Below are 20,210 nucleotides of genomic sequence, written 5' to 3' on the forward strand. Positions count from 1 at the left end.
ACACACCAACATATAAACATATAAATCAAATAAAACCACAAATGGACTCAAATGCCAAAGAAAACAAATGACTTTTTAAATTTAACTTAAATGCATCTATTGTGTGGGACTCCTTTATGAAAAGTGGAAGACTATTCCAGAGTCTACAGAAAAGGCCCTGTCACCCTTGAACCTCATTTGAGAATGTGAAATAGCTAGGAGCAGCTGGTTAGAAGATCGTAGAGCTCGTGGAGTGGAGTGAACACAGAGAAGGTCAGAGATATAGCTCGGAGCCAAGCCGTGTAAAGCTTCCAGACATGCAAATGCTGCGGCGGGATCCCCGATGGATGTAACATGGGCGTCGTGCCTTTCCCATAGCAACACAGCGTGTGTAAACCTCAGTAGGCAGGCGAGTGTTTGAATTTAAGCGCAGCAGCTCCGGTTTCGAGTAATAAGGTATATTACCGTATATGTAAAAGTATACGGCAGACTTTGAATTATTACCCGAGGCAGGGATTGTTTTGTTCTGTAGCGAGTTGGAGGTTAATAAATATTTTTTTTTTAATGCAGTGTTGGTATTATGGTTCGGCGTGGACGATAAGTTCACAAATATTGTAAAGCTTGTGTGTGTGCCGATGTATTCTGATAGAAACTATATTATCCCCCTCACCACACTCATTGCCAGTTGCAACCGACTGATCCAGATATTCAACATGCTAGATATCTCTCCTGTCACCGAGTTGCTCCCGAGCTGCGACATCTAGCGGCGACCAGTCGGCGAGCGAAAATCAGGGCAAAAATCGTGTAGCGTGAACTAGGCATTACGCGTTTTGGCTGGTTGACTACAATACCCAGAATTCCTTAGTGACCGCTCGCAGAATGGCTACTTGACTAAAAGTAAATGGTCCTCAATAGTATTTTTGTAATAATTTAAATAAAATGCGTTTGTATTTAGCGACTGGCTATTTTTATTCGTATTTGTTGTAGAGTAATACGTGTGACGGCTGACAGCACGATGGGTAGTTTTACACCGGCTACCAAGGAAACGACTGTACACAAATACCTCAACACAGCCACTTTATCTGGACTACAAACCCACTGTAGCAGCGCTGGGAACTAAACTGGTGGATATTAAAGGTAGGAATTTACTTCTGTTTTCAGGGCTGTGTGGGGTGGTCTGGGGTGGTCTGGGGTGGGGGTCAGTTTAAATAAAGTAAGAATGTGTAGAAACAACCTTTACTGCGTGTTAAAATAGATTAAGCTACGTGGACAATATTAAACTGTATTAAAAGCGACCAGTTTTTAGCACTGCCAAAAATAAATGTAATAAACAAAACATTAGCATTAATAAATAGTGTCATCATCAAAAAATAAACAAAAAATCCACTAAACATACTGTTGTAATATGCACTGTATTGATTACAGTATTGGGACACCTACACATTACACCTGCAGCTTTTATGACATCCCATTCTAAATCAAAATTTTACTCCTCTAGAAAGGCTTTCTACAAGAATTTGGAGTGTGTCCATGGGAATTTTTGCCCATTCATCTAGAAGAGCATTTGTTAAGTCAGACACTGGTGTTGGATGAAAGGGCCTGGCTCACAAACCCACCCAACTTTGTTCTCTGGTGCACAGTCATGCTGGAACAGAGGTCCTTTCCCAAACTGTTCCTCCAACATTGGAGGCATGGCACTTGACAAACTCCACTCTGTATCCTTATGGTTCTAATCAGTCAGTGACCAAAGATACCTTCTGACCAGGGTTGTTTTCTGACTTAGGATGGTTAGTCAATAACTGCCAAAAAGTCATTGTTCGACTATTTAAATAAAAGAAAAATTAAAATGTTAAACTGTTCCTTTATATTAATTTATATAGATTTAAATACCTATAGACCTAGTCAGTTTTCTGAATGTGAGTTCCTGGTGTTACAAGAAGGCAGATGACTTGATGCTGATCCAGGGCTGTAGGTAAACTGAAAAAAGAAACTATAATAGTCTCTTGGTTAAAGCCCTGATAAAATTGTGTGCCCTAAAGCAGACAGTCCACATTCTCAACCTTGCAATTTAATTAAGCTAATGTTAAATTCTAAAGCTAAGATGTGTTTATATGTGCGTAATTCTTTTTGATAATTGTTCACATAGATAATACTCTGCACTTAACTTCTGTTACAACTGTCCTCAGGTTTTATTCTCTGTTTCTGTAAGGATGCTGGACGCAAAATCTGACATGGAGCGGGTTGGACTCTTCAAGGAGATGAGCTACATCTCCATAGGGGACAAATTCCAACCCTTCCTTTATTGTAAGTTTAAAAACCATTACAAAAATCATTGTGAATACAGTACCACATGCCTTTTTCACATGTTTACCTGGTGAAGCTAAATCTCTTAAGAATACATTGCTGATTATTGATTTTAATTGTTTTAAATTTTTTTTAATGTTTTTAAAATTACTGTCAGTAACACATCTTGATTATGTTACTCTAACCAGAAATGATAAGGAAACTCTTAGCTTAAACTTAAAGCTCTTTTCCTCGTTTATGTTTTTGAAAGGTCCATTTAATGAATCTGCTTATAAGAATAAGCAGTTGCTGGTCAGCGGTCCTAAAAAGAAATCTGCCCTCCAAGCTGGCTACTTTGACGCTCACTTTAAGAGAATTTTTGAGAATGAGGCACTTACGGATCTTATCAAAATCCAGAGACAGTACAGACTCCAGCAGGCGAAAAATAACTTAACAAAGGCTTTTGTGCCCAGCAGCGGAGAAAAGAAACCGTAAGCATTTTTTGTTGTCTTCTTTACTTTTATGTTGCCAAATCAATAATTGACTGAGGGTAAAAGATTTGGCAGTAAAACCAATTTTAAAATCAAAATACCAGTTTGGATAAAAAGCATTGTTGTTACCTTATGTGGCATATCTGGTGGAAAATTGTTCCTACACATTTTGAAGATTTAATAATATTAATGCAAGTTCAAATCAGGCTCTGTACATTTAAATACAGTGGCATTAATGTGAGACCACAGAGGGTAATGTGATGTAATGGTCATTTCCACTCGGAACAGCCAGCACTCAGTGTTTCCATTCCATCATGCATCTCTCGGCTTAGTGGAGTCTGCTTAAAGAAAGAACTCCAGCCCAGGCATTCTTATATTCCTAATGTGGACAGTATTGCAGGAAATGAGAAGAGCATTCAAATATGTAGGGTAAATTTTACCGTTAGACTAGAATATAGTCAGGTGCATTAATGTTTAATGTAAGGCAAGTCTCTGTCAATGTCATTACATTTTCAACACATAATCTAAAAGGGCTGGTAATGATTTGCAAATTACCAATTTTATTCACCATTTAGATGAGTCATTTTTATTTGTTGATGGTTTGTAGCTCAGGAATTGGCAGCTGCTATGGAACATTTGCAGGTCCTGTTCAGGCTTTGAGTCCCCTGATGATTCCCAAGAAGACATACAAATCCCCAGGCAAGAATTTATACACCAGCCCACCCAAGAAAGGAAGTGGATATGGGTAAGCAAGGATTTTTTGCAAAAACTTACAAGTTATCTGACAAGGATAATTCACAAATCAAACAGAACTGGACCTGTAACTTAATGTATTTGATTCAGAGTAAATAGTAAATTTGATTCAGGTCTTAGTGGTGTTGCTCTGGGAATTTCCTCCAGTTGGACATTTCCTAATCCATTCAAACTCAAAGCCAGGTAAAAGTGAGAAAAGCATTTGATATACATACAGTGTATCACAAAAGTGAGTACACCCCTCACATTTCTGCAGATATTTAAGTATATCTTTTCATGGGACAACACTGACAAAATGACACTTTGACACAATGAAAAGTAGTCTGTGTGCAGCTTATATAACAGTGTAAATTTATTCTTCCCTCAAAATAACTCAATATACAGCCATTAATGTCTAAACCACCGGCAACAAAAGTGAGTACACCCCTAAGAGACTACACCCCTAAATGTCCAAATTGAGCACTGCTTGTCATTTTCCCTCCAAAATGTCATGTGATTTGTTAGTGTTACTAGGTCTCAGGTGTGCATAGGGAGCAGGTGTGTTCAATTTAGTAGTACAGCTCTCACACTCTCTCATACTGGTCACTGAAAGTTCCAACATGGCACCTCATGGCAAAGAACTCTCTGAGGATCTTAAAAGACGAATTGTTGCGCTACATGAAGATGGCCAAGGCTACAAGAAGATTGCCAACACCCTGAAACTGAGCTGCAGCACAGTGGCCAAGATCATCCAGCGTTTTAAAAGAGCAGGGTCCACTCAGAACAGACCTCGCGTTGGTCGTCCAAAGAAGCTGAGTGCACGTGCTCAGCGTCACATCCAACTGCTGTCTTTGAAAGATAGGCGCAGGAGTGCTGTCAGCATTGCTGCAGAGATTGAAAAGGTGGGGGGTCAGCCTGTCAGTGCTCAGACCATACGCCGCACACTACATCAAATTGGTCTGCATGGCTGTCACCCCATAAGGAAGCCTCTTCTGAAGTCTCTACACAAGAAAGCCCGCAAACAGTTTGCTGAAGACATGTCAACAAAGGACATGGATTACTGGAACCATGTCCTATGGTCTGATGAGACCAAGATTAATTTGTTTGGTTCAGATGGTCTCAAGCATGTGTGGCGGCAATCAGGTGAGGAGTACAAAGATAAGTGTGTCATGCCTACAGTCAAGCATGGTGGTGGGAATGCCATGGTCTGGGGCTGCATGAGTGCAGCAGGTGTTGGGGAGTTACATTTCATTGAGGGACACATGAACTCCAATATGTACTGTGAAATACTGAAGCAGAGCATGATCCCCTCCCTCCGGAAACTGGGTCGCAGGGCAGTGTTCCAGCATGATAATGACCCCAAACACACCTCTAAGACGACCACTGCTTTATTGAAGAGGCTGAGGGTAAAGGTGATGGACTGGCCAAGCATGTCTCCAGACCTAAACCCAATAGAACATCTTTGGGGCATCCTCAAGCGGAAGGTGGAGGAGCGCAAAGTCTCGAATATCCGCCAGCTCCGTGATGTCGTCATGGAGGAGTGGAAAAGCATTCCAGTGGCAACCTGTGAAGCTCTGGTAAACTCCATGCCCAGGAGAGTTAAGGCAGTTCTGGGAAATAATGGTGGCCACACAAAATATTGACACTTCAGGAACTTTCACTTAGGGGTGTACTCACTTTTGTTGCCGGTGGTTTAGACATTAATGGCTGTATATTGAGTTATTTTAAGGGAAGAATAAATTTACACTGTTATATAAGCTGCACACAGACTACTTTTCATTGTGTCAAAGTGTCATTTTGTCAGTGTTGTCCCATGAAAAGATATACTTAAATATCTGCAGAAATGTGAGGGGTGTACTCACTTTTGTGATACACTGTATATAACCCGTAAAAGACTAATTTTACATTCTGTTTGATAGATTTCCAGGTGTCACCCTTTCCAAGCTAGATCTGTATTCTTCTGAGCCCTATGATCGAGCAAGAGAGTTGCTAAAGGTAAACATGCAACAAGTATTAAGTATTCATTATTAATATTCATTTTTAATGCATATTTACTAAAGTACCTTAAATGTAGCTTTGCTGATGTAGAGGAACTTTGTTTTCCAGCATGAAATTACTGCTCACAAATCACAAATGAAAGGGGGACCATTTCATCTTAACCTTCATCCAAAAGAATGTTTCAATAACAATCCCTACAAGGTAGATAAACCTCCAGCACCCTCAAAGATGGCTGAGGAAAAAAAGACACACTTTGCTGTGCCCTTTAAACCAAGTTCTCCCAGCAAGAAGGTATGCATTACTGCAAATCATTTAGTAGTGTTCAGGTGTCTCGTAGCTTGTTTATTTAAGCTTTTTAAAAATAATAATGACTATTAGAATAATTTTATTATTCTGATTAGTTAAAAAAATTAAAATTAAAACGTCACTACGTCATTCTGCCTTGAAGTAATAATAGGGGTTCTTAATATGACTACATTCACTTTTATGGTTATGTTTCAAATCTACAACATTTAATTTTCTTGTTTGTATAATTAGACTGGAGGTATGAAAGCAGGGACATTTGATTCCTTCCCAACCCATTCTGTAGATTCCTACAACCTGAAGAAGCTGAAGTCTGTGACCACAGATAAGGAGAAAAAAATCTTCCACTCGTCATTTGGCCCAAAGAGCACTCCAGTAAAAAGCATCATTTCTGTCAACGTGAACAAGTAAGACTTCTGCAAAACAAACTCAGTCTATAACAAGAATTTAACATGGTATGAAATGTATCCCAATTATTTACTGAGATAATTGTAAAATTCTTTAATTTAATTAATACTTACAGTATATTCATATAACTGTTTTCCAAAAAGTTAGGCAATGTTAGACTAAATATTTTGTAGCATGACTTTAAGAAGCGCAGTGTAGGATGTTGGATTGGATATTTTGTAGCATGATCAAAAGCATTTGCTTAATGGTTTACCACTGCCTAATTAATTAGTGTTAAGGTTTAAAACAATGTTTCTTATCCCATAATTGCAAGGAATTGAAGGATATCATCATCTACAGTCAATAATATTATTAAAAGATTGAAATAATTTAAAGAAATATTCGTGTTAAGACTCTACTACATAAAACATAAGTCATAAATCAAATCTTCCAGATATGCTGCTTATGTCTTTGGGCTCAAGCTCATCAGGTTGGGGTAACTTGGGTATCTTTGAAGCTACTGTTATTGCTGAGCAGTATATTTGCATTTTGGAGTAATATTTTAAATTAAATACAGGTCAAAAGGATCTTATCACTGCCTTGTTTATATTTAGTTTTTTTCACTGTGCCCATTTTTATTGAGTTTGTGCATGTTATATAATGTTTTCATTTTTTCTTTTTCTTTTAATTGCAGGATGGTGAATCCTGCAAACTACAAGCAATTACCTTCTGTAATGGTATGATTGCTGGTAGGTGATATAAAAACTGGAGCCAACTGACCATCCTCTAAGAAACTGTTGACTGATTTTATTTGATTCCATCAGGTTTCCTTATATAAGGACATATTTTAAATGCAAAAAAGTGCTGTAATGGCATTAAGGTGCTCAAATCTTTTTATTATCTAGTAAAAATGTTTGTCTTAGAAACTGGACGATTAACCAGTACATGGCAGTAAATGTTGTTAGGCTTACAAAACCAATTGCATGTTGTTTACAGATTATTATGTGCAGAACATTTCCCTTATAAAACAGCCATTTTTAGAGATGAACAAGAAAGAAAAATTCTTGGCAATAAGACTGAATTGCGTAAGTGTGACATAGGGCTGTAAAAAAAGTAAAAAGTAGCAATTACTTTTCCACAGCATTTTATGCAAGTATTAACGATATCCTTGAATTCCATTATTGAATTCTATCCTTAAATTGCAATTTTCATTGTCATTTAATAAAATAGATAATTTAACATTTTGTAAAGGTTTTGTTTTAATGATACTGTATTAAGCTGCTACATTGTGAACAAAGCTGAATATTTTGGCAGACCTGGTGGGTCCAATCTCAGTTAAACAAATTAGGCTAGATTTAGATATACATACAATCAGATTTATGTTTATTTTGGCAAAAGTGTACATTATTATTACATTATATTTTTTTAAAGAAAAATGCAAATCATAAAAGAACAGAGGGAATATAATATATTGTAAAACATTTGAATACAGAGCCATGGACATTTGATGGTATATGAGGGTCCTTCAAAATGTTTCCTCTTTTTTTAAAACTGTTTTAAAATTTATTAAGAATTTCAAAAACAAATTACATCTTTTTTTAACATAATCACCTTCCAAACCATTTTTTTCAGCGTCATACCAACTTTTTAATGCCATCAGCAAAAATGTTCTTGGTTAAGTGTGTAGCCACTGATGCAAGACTGCTTTTATATCATCATCACATGAAAATCTTCTTCCCCTTAAAGCTTCTTTGAGCGGTTCAAAAAGGTCAGCTGGCACTAAATCTGGACTATAAGCTCTCTTTCAGTCTCTCAGACATGACCGATTACTACTCCTCCCACCCTCATCATTTCCAACCAAAATATAAAAGTGCAGAAACTTTTTGAAGATCCCTCGTAGTTTAAATTAGTATAATATCAGATCTTCATCACAGTAACTTGTACAAACATCTATAGAAAGTACGGCTCAAGGGAACAAAATACCTTTTTATTTTTAACATATTTGGAACCATATCAAACAAACAGCAGTTTAGAAAATCACAACTGTTTTGTAGGACCTTTGCTGCTTCTTAAGTAGTGCCTAATTCAGTGAGCAATAACCATTTCCTTATATGTAAACGAGAAACCTATCTCAAAATGTAAACCTTTTACTTATAGCAAACAATTATTATAATGGGGCAACAAGCATTTCTAAACATTTCTACATGTCTCACTTAGTTGCAGCATCAGTAGGCATTGATGACTGGTGCAGTTATGTCCGTTAAGCATTGGGGTACACAGTGACCAGGTCATGGCCCTCAGGAGGTCTCATTCGGATCCGGGCGTGTGCCTCACAATACAGCTGTCCTTCCACAAAGAAGTACCCCTTTTGTTTTAGGTTCATTCCACAGTCAGAGCACACGAAACACGCAGGGTGGCGAAACTTATCCCGGGCTTTGACCACAGTACCCCTGTCAATCAACCACATGTACAGATTTCAGATCATAAAGAAATTAATTTAATGTTAACAGTCTATGTGGCTTCATACTTAAATACTTAAGGCTGTACTCACACAATGCCATTGCCACATTTGTCACACAGAGGCAGTTTTTGTAGTGGGTTTGAGCCAGTTTGGGGCTTCGTCACTGGGGCTTTGACACTTCTAGTTACTATAGGCTTTGTACCTATAAAACAAGTTAATTCAGAAACATTTATGGCATTTAGCAGACGCTTTTTATCCAAAGATTTGCAATAATTACTGAATACAATTGTTGAGCAGTTGGGGGTTAAGGGCCTTGCTCAGGGGCCCAACAGTGGCAACTAGGTGATGGTGAGGCTTGAACTGGCAACCTATGATTACTGGTCCAGCACCTTAACCACTGAGCTATCACTGTCCAGTTACCACTGTTATTTTATTTCATACATTCATTCAATCATTTCACTAAGTGCTTAATCTATTTAACAAGGCAGAAACACATCCTGAACAGCATGCCAATTCATTGTTGAGCAATATTGACACCTAGGAACAATTTAAAGCAGCCAGTTTACTTTCTGTGTTTCTGGAAAATTGGATAATCTAGAAGAACCACAAACAGACACGACAAGGACATGCAAAGCTCCCCAGACAGAAAACCTGATTTTTAGGACCCACAATCTGTTCCACCCACTTAAAATTGTTTCAGTCACACACATTGCGAAGGATAACATGAGTGTGACCCTTTAAACAAAGCAAGTTCCATAAAAACATGAAGTATTTTTACACGCACACTAATAAACTAGTAATCTGGTTATTTAAATGATTATGTAAACACCATACTTTAATTATGTGAATTTGATTGTGGTCATATTTAAATAATTAGAATTAATTATTAAAAAACTAGTGATTGGTTTATGTGGTCTGTGTATCAGTTTTCTGTGTCAGTGCATGTGTGAGGAAACATAGTTGGCTTGCACCAGGCAGCTTTTAAAATTCTATTAAGTCCTTGGAAGGCTACTAGAAAGTGTTTATAAAATGTAAAACAAAAAATGTAAACTGTGTGGTAAAACTGAGGCACTACATACTAAACTACCATTAAAGAGCATTTAAATGACATTCATGATCTGTGGCACGATTAGGTTGGGTAGGTGATTCTAGTTGCTTACCATCACTCTCCACATAGTCCTGTAGGGCCCTGAAGGAGCCAGATTGGCGAGGCTCATGTGGAGCCTCTTGATCATCCTGCAGCATTCGGTACACATGAGAGTCCTCAATAGATGTCAGGGGTTGTCCACTTGTAAATAAATATTGTTTAAGCATTGAGACATGTAACTACATGCATGCTAATGCTTATTTCTCATTATAAAATAAATAACTTATAGAGCAGTATCTATCAGTATATTTACTACTCTATAGATTGAATGGGGAGGATAAGTAGGTTGGGAGTATAAGTACAGGTAAGTGGTGTTAAGATCAAGCTTTGGTTACCTGGGAGGTGCCTCGTTGGCCACCGCAGACATCTGAGAGTTCTGTAGTGCCTCTGACAGATTGGCATTTGAGTACAAATGGACAGGGGTGTTATACTGAGTAGAATGAGCCAGGGACTCAGTTTGACTGCGATTGTAAACTGGGGCTGTGGAAGTCTGAACTACATTTCCCATCACGCCCTGAGATTTGTTATCTCTGAAGCAGAACAGATGTGGATTTACAAAAGCGGGTTGGAAACAGGGTGTTGTTTAAAGGGAGAGGAAGTGAACGGTCAAATGGGAAAAAGGACAGAAATAGAACATAGAAAAGCAAGTTAGAAAAATCTGGCAACTACAAATGTCAGAATGTTTTAATGGTTCTCAATAGAGAAACAGGGATATTTTAGTAATCTGATAACCTGCTTTGGTTCCCAAGTGTAAAAGGTTTTGGCCTGACATTAAACTGATGTTCAAAGTAGCCAAGATCCTGTAAGAAATAAAAAGATAGGAAGGGAATTTTGAGATAGTTAGTAGTGCACAAAGGGAGAGCAGAAATCCTCCAAGGTCCACCGTCCTTACTTAGCTGCCAACTTATTAAGTGCCTACCCTGTACGAGTGTTAGTTTATTTTTAATTCCCACAATAAATTCAGTTTGGTTTTATTTGCTTGTTTTTTTGTGATTGTTGGTTTCTATTAAGCTTTTAACAAATAATACTGTATGTTTATTATATATTTCTTAAGTACATATATGGTACATGTTCAACTATGCTTAAAGTTGTAAAATTAATTTGTCTAGACGTTAAAAAGAAATGAAACAATTAATCCTGCACATGTTGTTAAATAATAGGCGATATGAGACGTTTGAGAGATGTAAAGTAAAAGTAAATACTGTTTGTGATTAAATGTAAACAGGATTTAATAGGCTCACAATGACCACTAATGAAAGTTCCATTATCACCATGGTTTTTGCGTCACACTATACATTTTCCAGCCATATTAAGGAGCATATGTACACCAGCTAATTTACACAATTATTAGCCACGTGGCAGCAGCACAATCCATAAAATCTGTCATCTGAGTGACTTGACATTGGTGTCAATTAGGTTGGCTTAGATTTTTCAAAAACTTTCCACAAAAGTCTCTAGACTTTACAGGACTGATGCAAACAACAGCAACAACAAACATCCAGTGAGTGGCAGTTCTACAAGTGGAAACAGAATTTGGTGACCCTGCATTAAATTGTATGAACATCATGCATTTTAAACTACATTTGTCCTTATATTATATTTTTCACCCTATCGGCAGACTTTGGAGAACTTCTGGCCCTATAGAAGATGTGTTTTTTAGTCATGTGTTAGATGTCAGACAGGTCACACCAGGATGAAGAGAGGCATGTTAGGATCTTTAAACAAATAGCAGATAGTCAAGACTCACCCATCAGGTCTGTCATGCACAAGGCCAGGGATTTGACCCTGCAGGGCATCCTGGATGTTGACCTCAGAGTAAAGGCCAATGGGACTATTGTAGGAAGAGCTCACCACCTGCCTGTTGTCATCCAGTTTGGCAGCAGCCACAAATGGTTGAGCTTTCCTGTTGTGACCTGTGCCTATTGGCTTATACTCCTGTACGCAGTGGACAGATACACACACACTGCATGCTGAAGCAGCACACGCAAAACATTTCAAAGCAAACAACACTTTAAAGCAAGTGAATTATCCCTTCATAACAGATATTTCAATTATAATTTCAAACTATGGTTGTGTAGGCTAGGTACCACTGTCAGTTTTCAGAATCGGGTCAAATTTACCTTTGAGGTCAGTCACAGGTTGGATAAAAAGACCTGGCCAGCATTTTTTTATCTTTCGGCTGCTCCCATGTACAGAATATATTTAGGAATCATATCGGATAACCTTTCTGACACAACAATTGTATTTCTTTCCAGGTTTGGTACTGGTAATAAGAGCACACTGACAAGTGTACCTCCCAATGGCTAGGCTGTTTTAACCAAAAACCAAGCGTCATTAACTGGTGGTCAACTAAATTTATACCAACCCATTCCATGATTAATCACATTACAGATTTTTGGCCACTACACATGTGTTGGAGGGCGTGTGTGTTAGGTATGGTCAAGGTTGACTAAATGACTGAATGAAAATTAAATGATCAATAAAAAATGCAACCGGTATCTTAAAGCTCCTCTTAACATTGCTATTTTATATAGTTTTACCTTTACATCCTGTTATTAGGCAAAACATCCTAATCATATTTGTTGAAAAATAACAGTTTACTTGTCCACACTTGAAAAAATTTAATATTTTTTTCATTCCTATGGTAGCACACTCTTTTAACAGGGGATGCACCTGACAGCAGGCATGCACATTTCAGCGTGACACCACCGTTGAGTAACACGAGTTGTGCATGAGTGCCTAGGGGTGTTGAATTCTTTCCTGTTTTAAGTGGTAGCTCGGCAGTTGAAGTAGATTAGACTAATGATTAGAAATGTGCAGGTTCAGGGCCCAGCACTGCAATTGCCACTGTTGGGCCTCTGAGCAATCAGTTGCACTGTATTCGGTCACAACTGTAAGTCACTTCAACGTCAAGAACAAAGCTGCTGAGATGGTTCTGTCCATCAAATATCTCACTCATGTCTCATGCACTTAAGCATTCAACAAAAATCCTACATTTCCAACACTTAAAAGCTGTTGCATAACATGAAGCGTGCCTGAACGTTTGTTTATTGAGTAACCTTACTTGTTGCTGTGCTTCCAGATTAATTTTAAATGGGTGTGCTTTGCCCTCCTCCAAGACTTGCGGTGACCAGAGTTTGGTTTCAGGCCTGCAAAACATAAGAGTAGGTATCCAGTCTAATAAAGTGATCCAGTAAATTATCCAGCAGACCATACAGGGCTTGGATGATGGGGATAAGTAACCATACAAGGTCTGTATTATATTTAACAAGCACTGGCTGTGCTGACATTCCTTAAACAGGTATGGAATTACGTAAAGTCATGAATGTAATTTGACATGAGGCCTGTAGTTATGAAAAAAGTAGATCAAATAGAAGCCATTCTCTTTTGATGATGTAATACTCACCTCTCTATTTTCAGGGAGAGCTTGTTAGTGAAGTCTTTTATCTTGTTCTGGGCTTCATTGTGAGTCATGCCGTCTGTAGAGACTCCCTCAATTGCCAGAATGATGTCTCCAGGGCAAAGGTTGACCAGTGCAGCCTTGCTGCCAGGAGTAATCTAAAAACAGGTGTTTAACAGAGTTAATACGTAGCAATACATAATGTACATACTGCATCATAAGCACCTCATAGCAGGTGACATATGCTGCTTTAAGTTGTTGATTCTAATGATGATTTCTGTGGGCTATTTTTGTATTGACTACTACAACTACCCTGATTAGGATAAAGTATAACCAAAGAATAATGATAAACATAATACTATAAAATTACATTTTTAATGGTTTAAAATAGTTCCCAGGTGGCACAGTGCTATCAGCCTGCCGGGTGTCAACACAGACATGATTGGCTGTTTCTGAGGGGGGATGGTCTAAGTCCTGCAATAGACTGCTGCCCTGTCCAGGGTCTTCCTGCTTTGTGCCCAGTGTTTCCTGGTGAAACCAGGCCCACCACCACCCTGACCAGGGTAAAACATATAAGTATAATGAAATTTTCCTCATAGAATCTGTTATATCATATCTTTCATGAGATGTTTTAGACGTGACATCAGATCTTATATAAGATCTTTGGAAAATCACCTCTAAAAAATTAAATATGATATTTTCATGAAACAGCATTAAACCATAACCAGAATGACAGTGAATAGTTATTGCTTCCTCTATGCAGACAGACTATAAATAGTGACTATAAATAGTGAAGTTCAAGTGTCAATTGAAGTGTAGTATCACACACAGAAGGAGTTCAGCACATTGACAGCTCACTGATCTGACCTCTGTGGCATTTACACTGCTGCCCAGTAGCTCTGACTTTCATCTTTATTACTGGATTATTATGTCATTCTTTGTTCCTGAAATGTAACCATATTTTTCTGACAGGCTCATATTTAGGTTCTCCGGAGTTGTGGGTGTATTATAGCTAGCTGCACTGTTGCATTCTTGTCCGCCTGCCCAGATGAAAGATTTATACCAACCAGGTCAACTATTTGTGATATTTGGGTTTAGTATTTTGACGTAGGTATTAATACCTTGAGGATTAGTGAGGATTCATTTTACCCTCTTGATACACTAGCTGAAAAAAGTCTGGAAAATTGTTTCATGCCATTTTAGATTTAATATAAATACTGGCACTACCCCTGCATTCACTTTCACAAGTGTTATATCCCATATACAGTATACAGTTGTCTTTGCAACAAATGATTTCTTGCACAGTTCAATTATGTTAGTAGAACATACAAGTTAGAACATTGTACCAAACCATTTGGCGAATATCATAGCTTGCGAATGCTTTTTCTAGCTACAAAGGATTGTGTATTGTGTAGTGTAAAAGAATAAATTACACTTTCATTTCCAATGACAATACCCGATCTGTCTAATCAGTGATAATGAGTCAAGTAAAGAACTTTTGAAGTTTTTGAAGAGATTTTACAACTGGAAGGGTGCATACTTTTTTTTTTTTTTTTTTTTTACATAAACCAGATGTAATGGCAGTCCAATTTTATTTAAACAAAAACAATCTTTGCTGCAGTGCTGGTTTAAATACTTAATAATAACAGTAATCTGCATCAACAAACCTTAAAGTAAAATCGATAAAAATCTGTTTGTTCCCAAGACACCACTTTAGCAAATGGCAACATTTTGTGTCTAACACAGAGGTGTTTTTAGGTACAAACAAGAAAAATAAACAGCAGAGCAGCTGTTAGCAAGGCTAGACTATAAAAATGTTCAGCGTTGTACAGAACACCTGTTGTCTGTGCTGATTCAGACTTAAAAGACGAAGTAAAATGAGTGTGGTGAAAAAAATACTCAGGGGAATCTGAGCAATAGAGATGTGTTGAGACATGTTGCATGCTATTTTATACAGTCATTACATTTGCATTACAAATGCATATTACAGCAGAACAAAAGAAGATTGATTTTAAGCTTCATTCTGTGGTTATACGTACTGTATATGAAAGGAAATAGCATGTAATATTAGCCCATCCACAAGTGAAGATTAGCATGATGTCATCATGCAGGACTGGTATTAAAGTGTGCCAATAGCACAAAATATAAATTACACCATTTGCAGTGTAACCAACATTCAACTATGATATTTTAGCTTCTAATTAATAGTAATTCACATAACAACAATGAATGATTATATTGTTTTTCTATTGATGTTATCCCAAAAATGTATGTGCAAAGTGAAAAGTATGTGGACACCAATTGTCAAGTTTAGGCCTCACCCATTGCTAACAGGTTTATAGAATAATTGACATGAAACAAATAATATGCTTCTAAATTTGTAGCAACATTTGATAAAGTCCCTTTTCTGGTCTAGCAAGACTGTGACCCTGTGCAAAGTGAGGACATGGTTTGACAAATCTGGTGTGGAGGAACCCCACTGGCCTGCATAAAGCCATGATCCCATCCCTTAACACCTATTTGAAGAACAGGAGTGTTGGTTTTCAGTCAGTTCCGTTCCTTACTAATGCGTTTTTGACTAAATGGGCGAACTCCCACAGACACTCTACCAGACAAAATCCCTACCAGAAAAATAGAGGCTAGCACACCTGCAAAGCCAGGGGAGAGCAACACTGTGTTCATGCCAATGGGTACAGGAAAGAATGTCCAACATGCTGATGGTCAGGCGTCAGCATGCTTTTGGCCATATAGTGTGGTTTGGGGTGGAGCCAGCATGGTGGATGTTGTGGTTTATTTTAAGCACTTCCATCACTCTGGGTAGCAGAGTCCGCCAAATACCCTAAATGCTGATACATTTTAAAAGGATTTGCTTGTATTAAATACATAGTCGACAATATGATTAGGATGCTGAGGTCCAACTTGCATCTAGACATGCCAAACTGGGCTGATGTGGAGCATTTTCAAACTGCATATATTTATAGCTCCTGACATTTTATTGGGGTGAAGATGTAGAGCTGTTTTAGGTAATTTTGATTATTTTTATTTGCACTACAATGTGTTATTCTACATGGAGTATTTTAAATTATTGTTGTTCATGTATCATTAGTATGTCAAGTTGCGTCAGAAAGGGCATCCGGTGTACAAGTATTCAGACCAGATCTGCTGTGGTGACCCCTAAATACAGAAACAGCTAAAAGAAACTTAGACAGGTACAGGTGTCTGATATTTAAATATTTATACCACCCAATCAGAACAAAGTATTCCACAAAGAATTGTAGTAATGCTTAGTTAACCTTTCACCTCTCCAGAATCTCCTTCTTCAGCAGATGGCTAAAGAGTCTTGGGGTCAAGGGGACAGTGAACTGCCCTCATCTTTAAGAACAGGTGTGGAGAACCCCACTGGAGCAACTGTACCCGTGTGTAGGTTTGCTTGCATTTGTGAGAGACTGACAGACAGGCAGCACCAGGAATCCTATGCTGTGAGCCCTATTTGGGTACAGTTATAATATTGCTCCGTACTATATTTAACAGTATGATGGGGTTAGATTTTGAATGTGATGGAAACTGTAGCCTAACAATCTTATAATGAAGACACAGTAGAAGTGATTCACTGGCTGTAAATACGTTTGTATAAACTAGAGACCTATTTCTAATTGAAAGCTCATATAAAATAATACACAATTATATAAACAAAATATTGGTATTAAAATCATATATAAGACATACATTTTAGATAAGAGAGTAGGCCTGTAACATTTGTGCAATATGCATTTTAAAAGATGCTAACCTGTTAACCTAACATTTCAGTTCAAGTATCAATTCACTTAGGAAAATATGCAGACTATACTTAACCTTAACTGTTATTTTAAACAATGTATATGTATTTTTTTCCATTTGGTACATGGTACTCCCACTTCATAGTGGACATCACTCATTTAGAATAAAAGATTTTTTATTTATACGAATCAGATCGGTTCTATAACATAGCTAAACAATGACTAGGTTTAAATGTCTATTTAATTGCTGGAATTTTCCCAACTATCTCATTTTGTCAGTCGTCTTAGGCCAGCAGACACAATTATTTAGTGAGTGGGTGATAGAAATCATAGCAGTTTTTGAAAAAGGAATTAAATACCACTGCTATAATCCCTGAAGCAGTCAGTTCCCAGATTCTAAGCATATAGAATTACCAGTGGACTCAAAAGCATCAGTGTTATTTACATGCACATAGCACCAAAGTACATACTTATATACAGAATATACAAATATACATACCCAATTACAAGGGGGTTTGCTATAAATAAGAAGCTGTTGGAACTTGGGTTTCACTGTCCACAGTCAAATGAGTCAAATGCAAAAAGAAGCCTCTGCTAGTACTTGTTATTTGTTCATGTAATTAAGTTTTTTAGTTTGTTTTTGTTAGTTACTGATTCATAGCTTACTTGACTGTGGGCAGTGTCACTCATGTTACAGCAGCTTCTAATTTATGCCAGACATTTTTTGTCTGACCATTTGGACAGATCGTCTCCTAGCATAAGACAGTTTGAGTTTTGTCTCAACCTTAAAAAGACCACAGTTTTAAGTGCTTTGTAATAGGTTCTTTATATTTATATAGTATTTGGGCATAACAGTTTACCAGCTGAAGTTACTAGCTGTGATGAAAGTCTTTTTAACATAAAAATGTGTGCCCATCATTCAGTTACAGTAAAATAAACATGACATTAATGTATGCAAACTTTTGACTTTAACTGTATATACACACACATTTATCATGCACACATACACAGATTTTAACTGATGGTCTGCTCTACTATATGTAAGATGTTCATTTGTTTTTAAAATATCCAGGTGTGACTGGTGTTTTTAAGGTTGACCCACAAGCTTCCGATGCCTGAACCACTTTTGCAAATCAACCCCCTCCCCCCATTTCTGTAAACCCTTCAAGCCTAAATTTGTAAAGTAGTTTAGAGTGCATGAAGCTTTGAGCTTTTCTCTCACTCACCCTGGTAATGGTCAGAGGTTGGTTGAAATCATTGCCTCCAGAGAGCCGAAATCCCCAAGGGGGTGGCCCCTCCAGCATTACGTTCTGTGGCATATTTCTTTCTCGCGTGTACTCGGTGTTGTTCCTCTTTTGTTCTCCTCTTTAAGTCTTTTATCCGAGCGTGAGGCAGCACTGAGACTGCAGCTGCTGCAGGACTGTGAGAATCAGCTGCTCTTTCCTCTCTAAAAACAGTAGCAATCTCAGCAGTGATTGGCAGCCAGTGCCTGAATCCCTTATAAATGTGTGTGTATCAGTTAGTGTGATGCCAGGATGCCCCACCTCTCTGAGTGAGATCATGCAGCAAACTGAAGGTCTGAGGTAGTGCACTATTCTCTGTAACTTTCTCATACACACTCAGCCTTCTCTCTTTCCCAATTTATCTTGGTGTTCTTCCATGAACTTCCATGAAGTCCTTCCTCTTTATTCTGATAGTCTGGAGTTCTCTGCCTGTTGTTGGCCAGACAGAAGTGTATTTCTTTCAGGAACATCACTCAACATTGTTAAACTAGTGGATGAGTCAGCTGTCTGGCATACTTAAAAGATCAAGCTATCAGCTCACAATCACAGCAAGCAAAAACAAACTTTAAATTGTCAGCAGGGTTAGGCAGTAATGGAAAATAATGGAAGCCTTTGGAGTACTTTAAATACAACTCATTGGCTTTGCTAGTAATGTACTGACTATTAATCAGAAGTTCACCATCAAAGTTCCATTAATTGCCCTACTCTTCAATTTCCTAGATTGTGTGCTGTCATAATCATATGGTGTTTTAATGACAAACTCTGCCAAATGCATGTTAATGTACAAAATCTATTTATTTTTAGAACAATAATGGCTTCAGAACAGGTTCATATTTACTAATGATCTGAAAATTGAGGACCAAGCACCAGGAAACCACTGTTGGGCCTTGAAGTAAATCCTTTAATCCTCATTTGATCTGAAACACTCTTGATTGTTTCTTGTGATTGTCAAGTCACATTATGAAAAGCACCAGTTTATTAAAAAAGACAATTCTGCTTGGAAGAGATGAAGTTAAAAGAGGAAGAGGATGACCAGCAACAAGATGGATGATTACAATAAGAGGAATAATAAATGATCCATTAAAGACCCCTAAGATCAAAACAGAAGACAGAGTGTTTTGGAGAAACACCCTCCATATGGTCACAAGCTGTCTAAATCAACCTAATGGCACTAAATATAGCACTTAATAATGGATAATGAATGAACTAATGAATTAATAAAATAAACTGTTTCTTTTGGCTGCCCATTTATATAGGGGTTGCCACAGCGAATCTGGTCTGCATACCACAGTTTTTACACCAGATGCCTTTCATGACACAACAATCCTATTTTTATCCAGCCTTTGGCCTAGAACACCTGAGAGTGCACTGACAAATGGTCCACACACTTACTTCAATGACTTGCAATTGATGTTCTAGTTTATCTTAATTCTGTTCAGTAAGCCAGTGTAGTTTTTCCATACCAAACTTGTCAAACCATGTCTTTATGAACCTCATTTTGTGCACAGGTACAGTCATGCTGAAATAGGGTGATACTGTATTAATACATAAAACATAAATCTTTAAAAACAAGCTAAGCAAATCCTGTTAACTACTTTAAGATGGTCTTTCCTCTGTTGCATGCAAATGGGAATACCTCAGGTAATATCATTTACCTAGGCATTAGCTCATAAAAGAATTGATGAGCCAAATTAAGTAACAGTGTCTGAGGTTATGGGGATGTGAATGATACCTCTTAAACTGTTGCCATAGGCTTTTCCCTTAAGGGTTGGACATTAAGATGACTGTCTCTTTCAGTAACACTATGGAAAGGTGTGACTAATGTGTAATGCTGTCTAAATATGTTTGTTACCATTGCACGTATTTAGTATCCAGCCATTAAAACTTTTTAGCTGTTTTGTCCAACAAAGGAGGCAAAAGCAGTATTAACTACATGATTTTGATCTTTGTTTCTACATTTCTAGCCTCAT

General features: G+C 37.6%; 2 protein-coding genes across 5 annotated transcripts; one reads left to right on the plus strand and one right to left on the minus strand.

Annotated features, from left to right (window-relative positions):
* The first annotated feature begins 970 nt into the window (after positions 1-970).
* On the plus strand, positions 971-6,967 carry cfap96 (cilia and flagella associated protein 96). Of its 2 annotated transcripts, none has more exons than XM_063000424.1 (8): positions 971-1,116; positions 2,166-2,283; positions 2,534-2,753; positions 3,361-3,498; positions 5,405-5,480; positions 5,592-5,774; positions 6,021-6,193; positions 6,868-6,967. In XM_063000424.1, the coding sequence occupies exons 2-8, from the start codon at positions 2,190-2,192 to the stop codon at positions 6,914-6,916; spliced, it is 933 nt and encodes a 310-aa protein (XP_062856494.1). In that variant the 5' UTR covers positions 971-1,116; positions 2,166-2,189; the 3' UTR covers positions 6,917-6,967. The 2 variants fall into 2 exon arrangements, with proteins under 2 accessions (XP_062856494.1, XP_062856495.1); XM_063000425.1 differs by having other exon boundaries at positions 972-1,116; positions 2,189-2,283.
* A 572-nt stretch (positions 6,968-7,539) lies between these two features.
* Positions 7,540-18,408, minus strand: pdlim3b (PDZ and LIM domain 3b). Of its 3 annotated transcripts, none has more exons than XM_063000420.1 (8): positions 18,184-18,408; positions 13,188-13,339; positions 12,846-12,930; positions 10,514-10,581; positions 10,117-10,311; positions 9,795-9,922; positions 8,725-8,836; positions 7,540-8,623 (listed from the first exon to the last, which is right to left on the minus strand). In XM_063000420.1, the coding sequence occupies exons 1-8, from the start codon at positions 18,274-18,276 to the stop codon at positions 8,434-8,436; spliced, it is 1,023 nt and encodes a 340-aa protein (XP_062856490.1). In that variant the 5' UTR covers positions 18,277-18,408; the 3' UTR covers positions 7,540-8,433. The 3 variants fall into 3 exon arrangements, with proteins under 3 accessions (XP_062856490.1, XP_062856492.1, XP_062856491.1); XM_063000422.1 differs by lacking the exon at positions 10,514-10,581 and adding an exon at positions 11,529-11,716; XM_063000421.1 differs by lacking the exons at positions 10,117-10,311; positions 10,514-10,581 and adding an exon at positions 11,529-11,716.
* Positions 18,409-20,210: the final 1,802 nt, after the last annotated feature.

The sequence above is a fragment of the Trichomycterus rosablanca genome, chromosome 8 (assembly GCF_030014385.1).
Source record: "Trichomycterus rosablanca isolate fTriRos1 chromosome 8, fTriRos1.hap1, whole genome shotgun sequence".
NCBI classification, from domain to species: domain Eukaryota; kingdom Metazoa; phylum Chordata; class Actinopteri; order Siluriformes; family Trichomycteridae; genus Trichomycterus; species Trichomycterus rosablanca.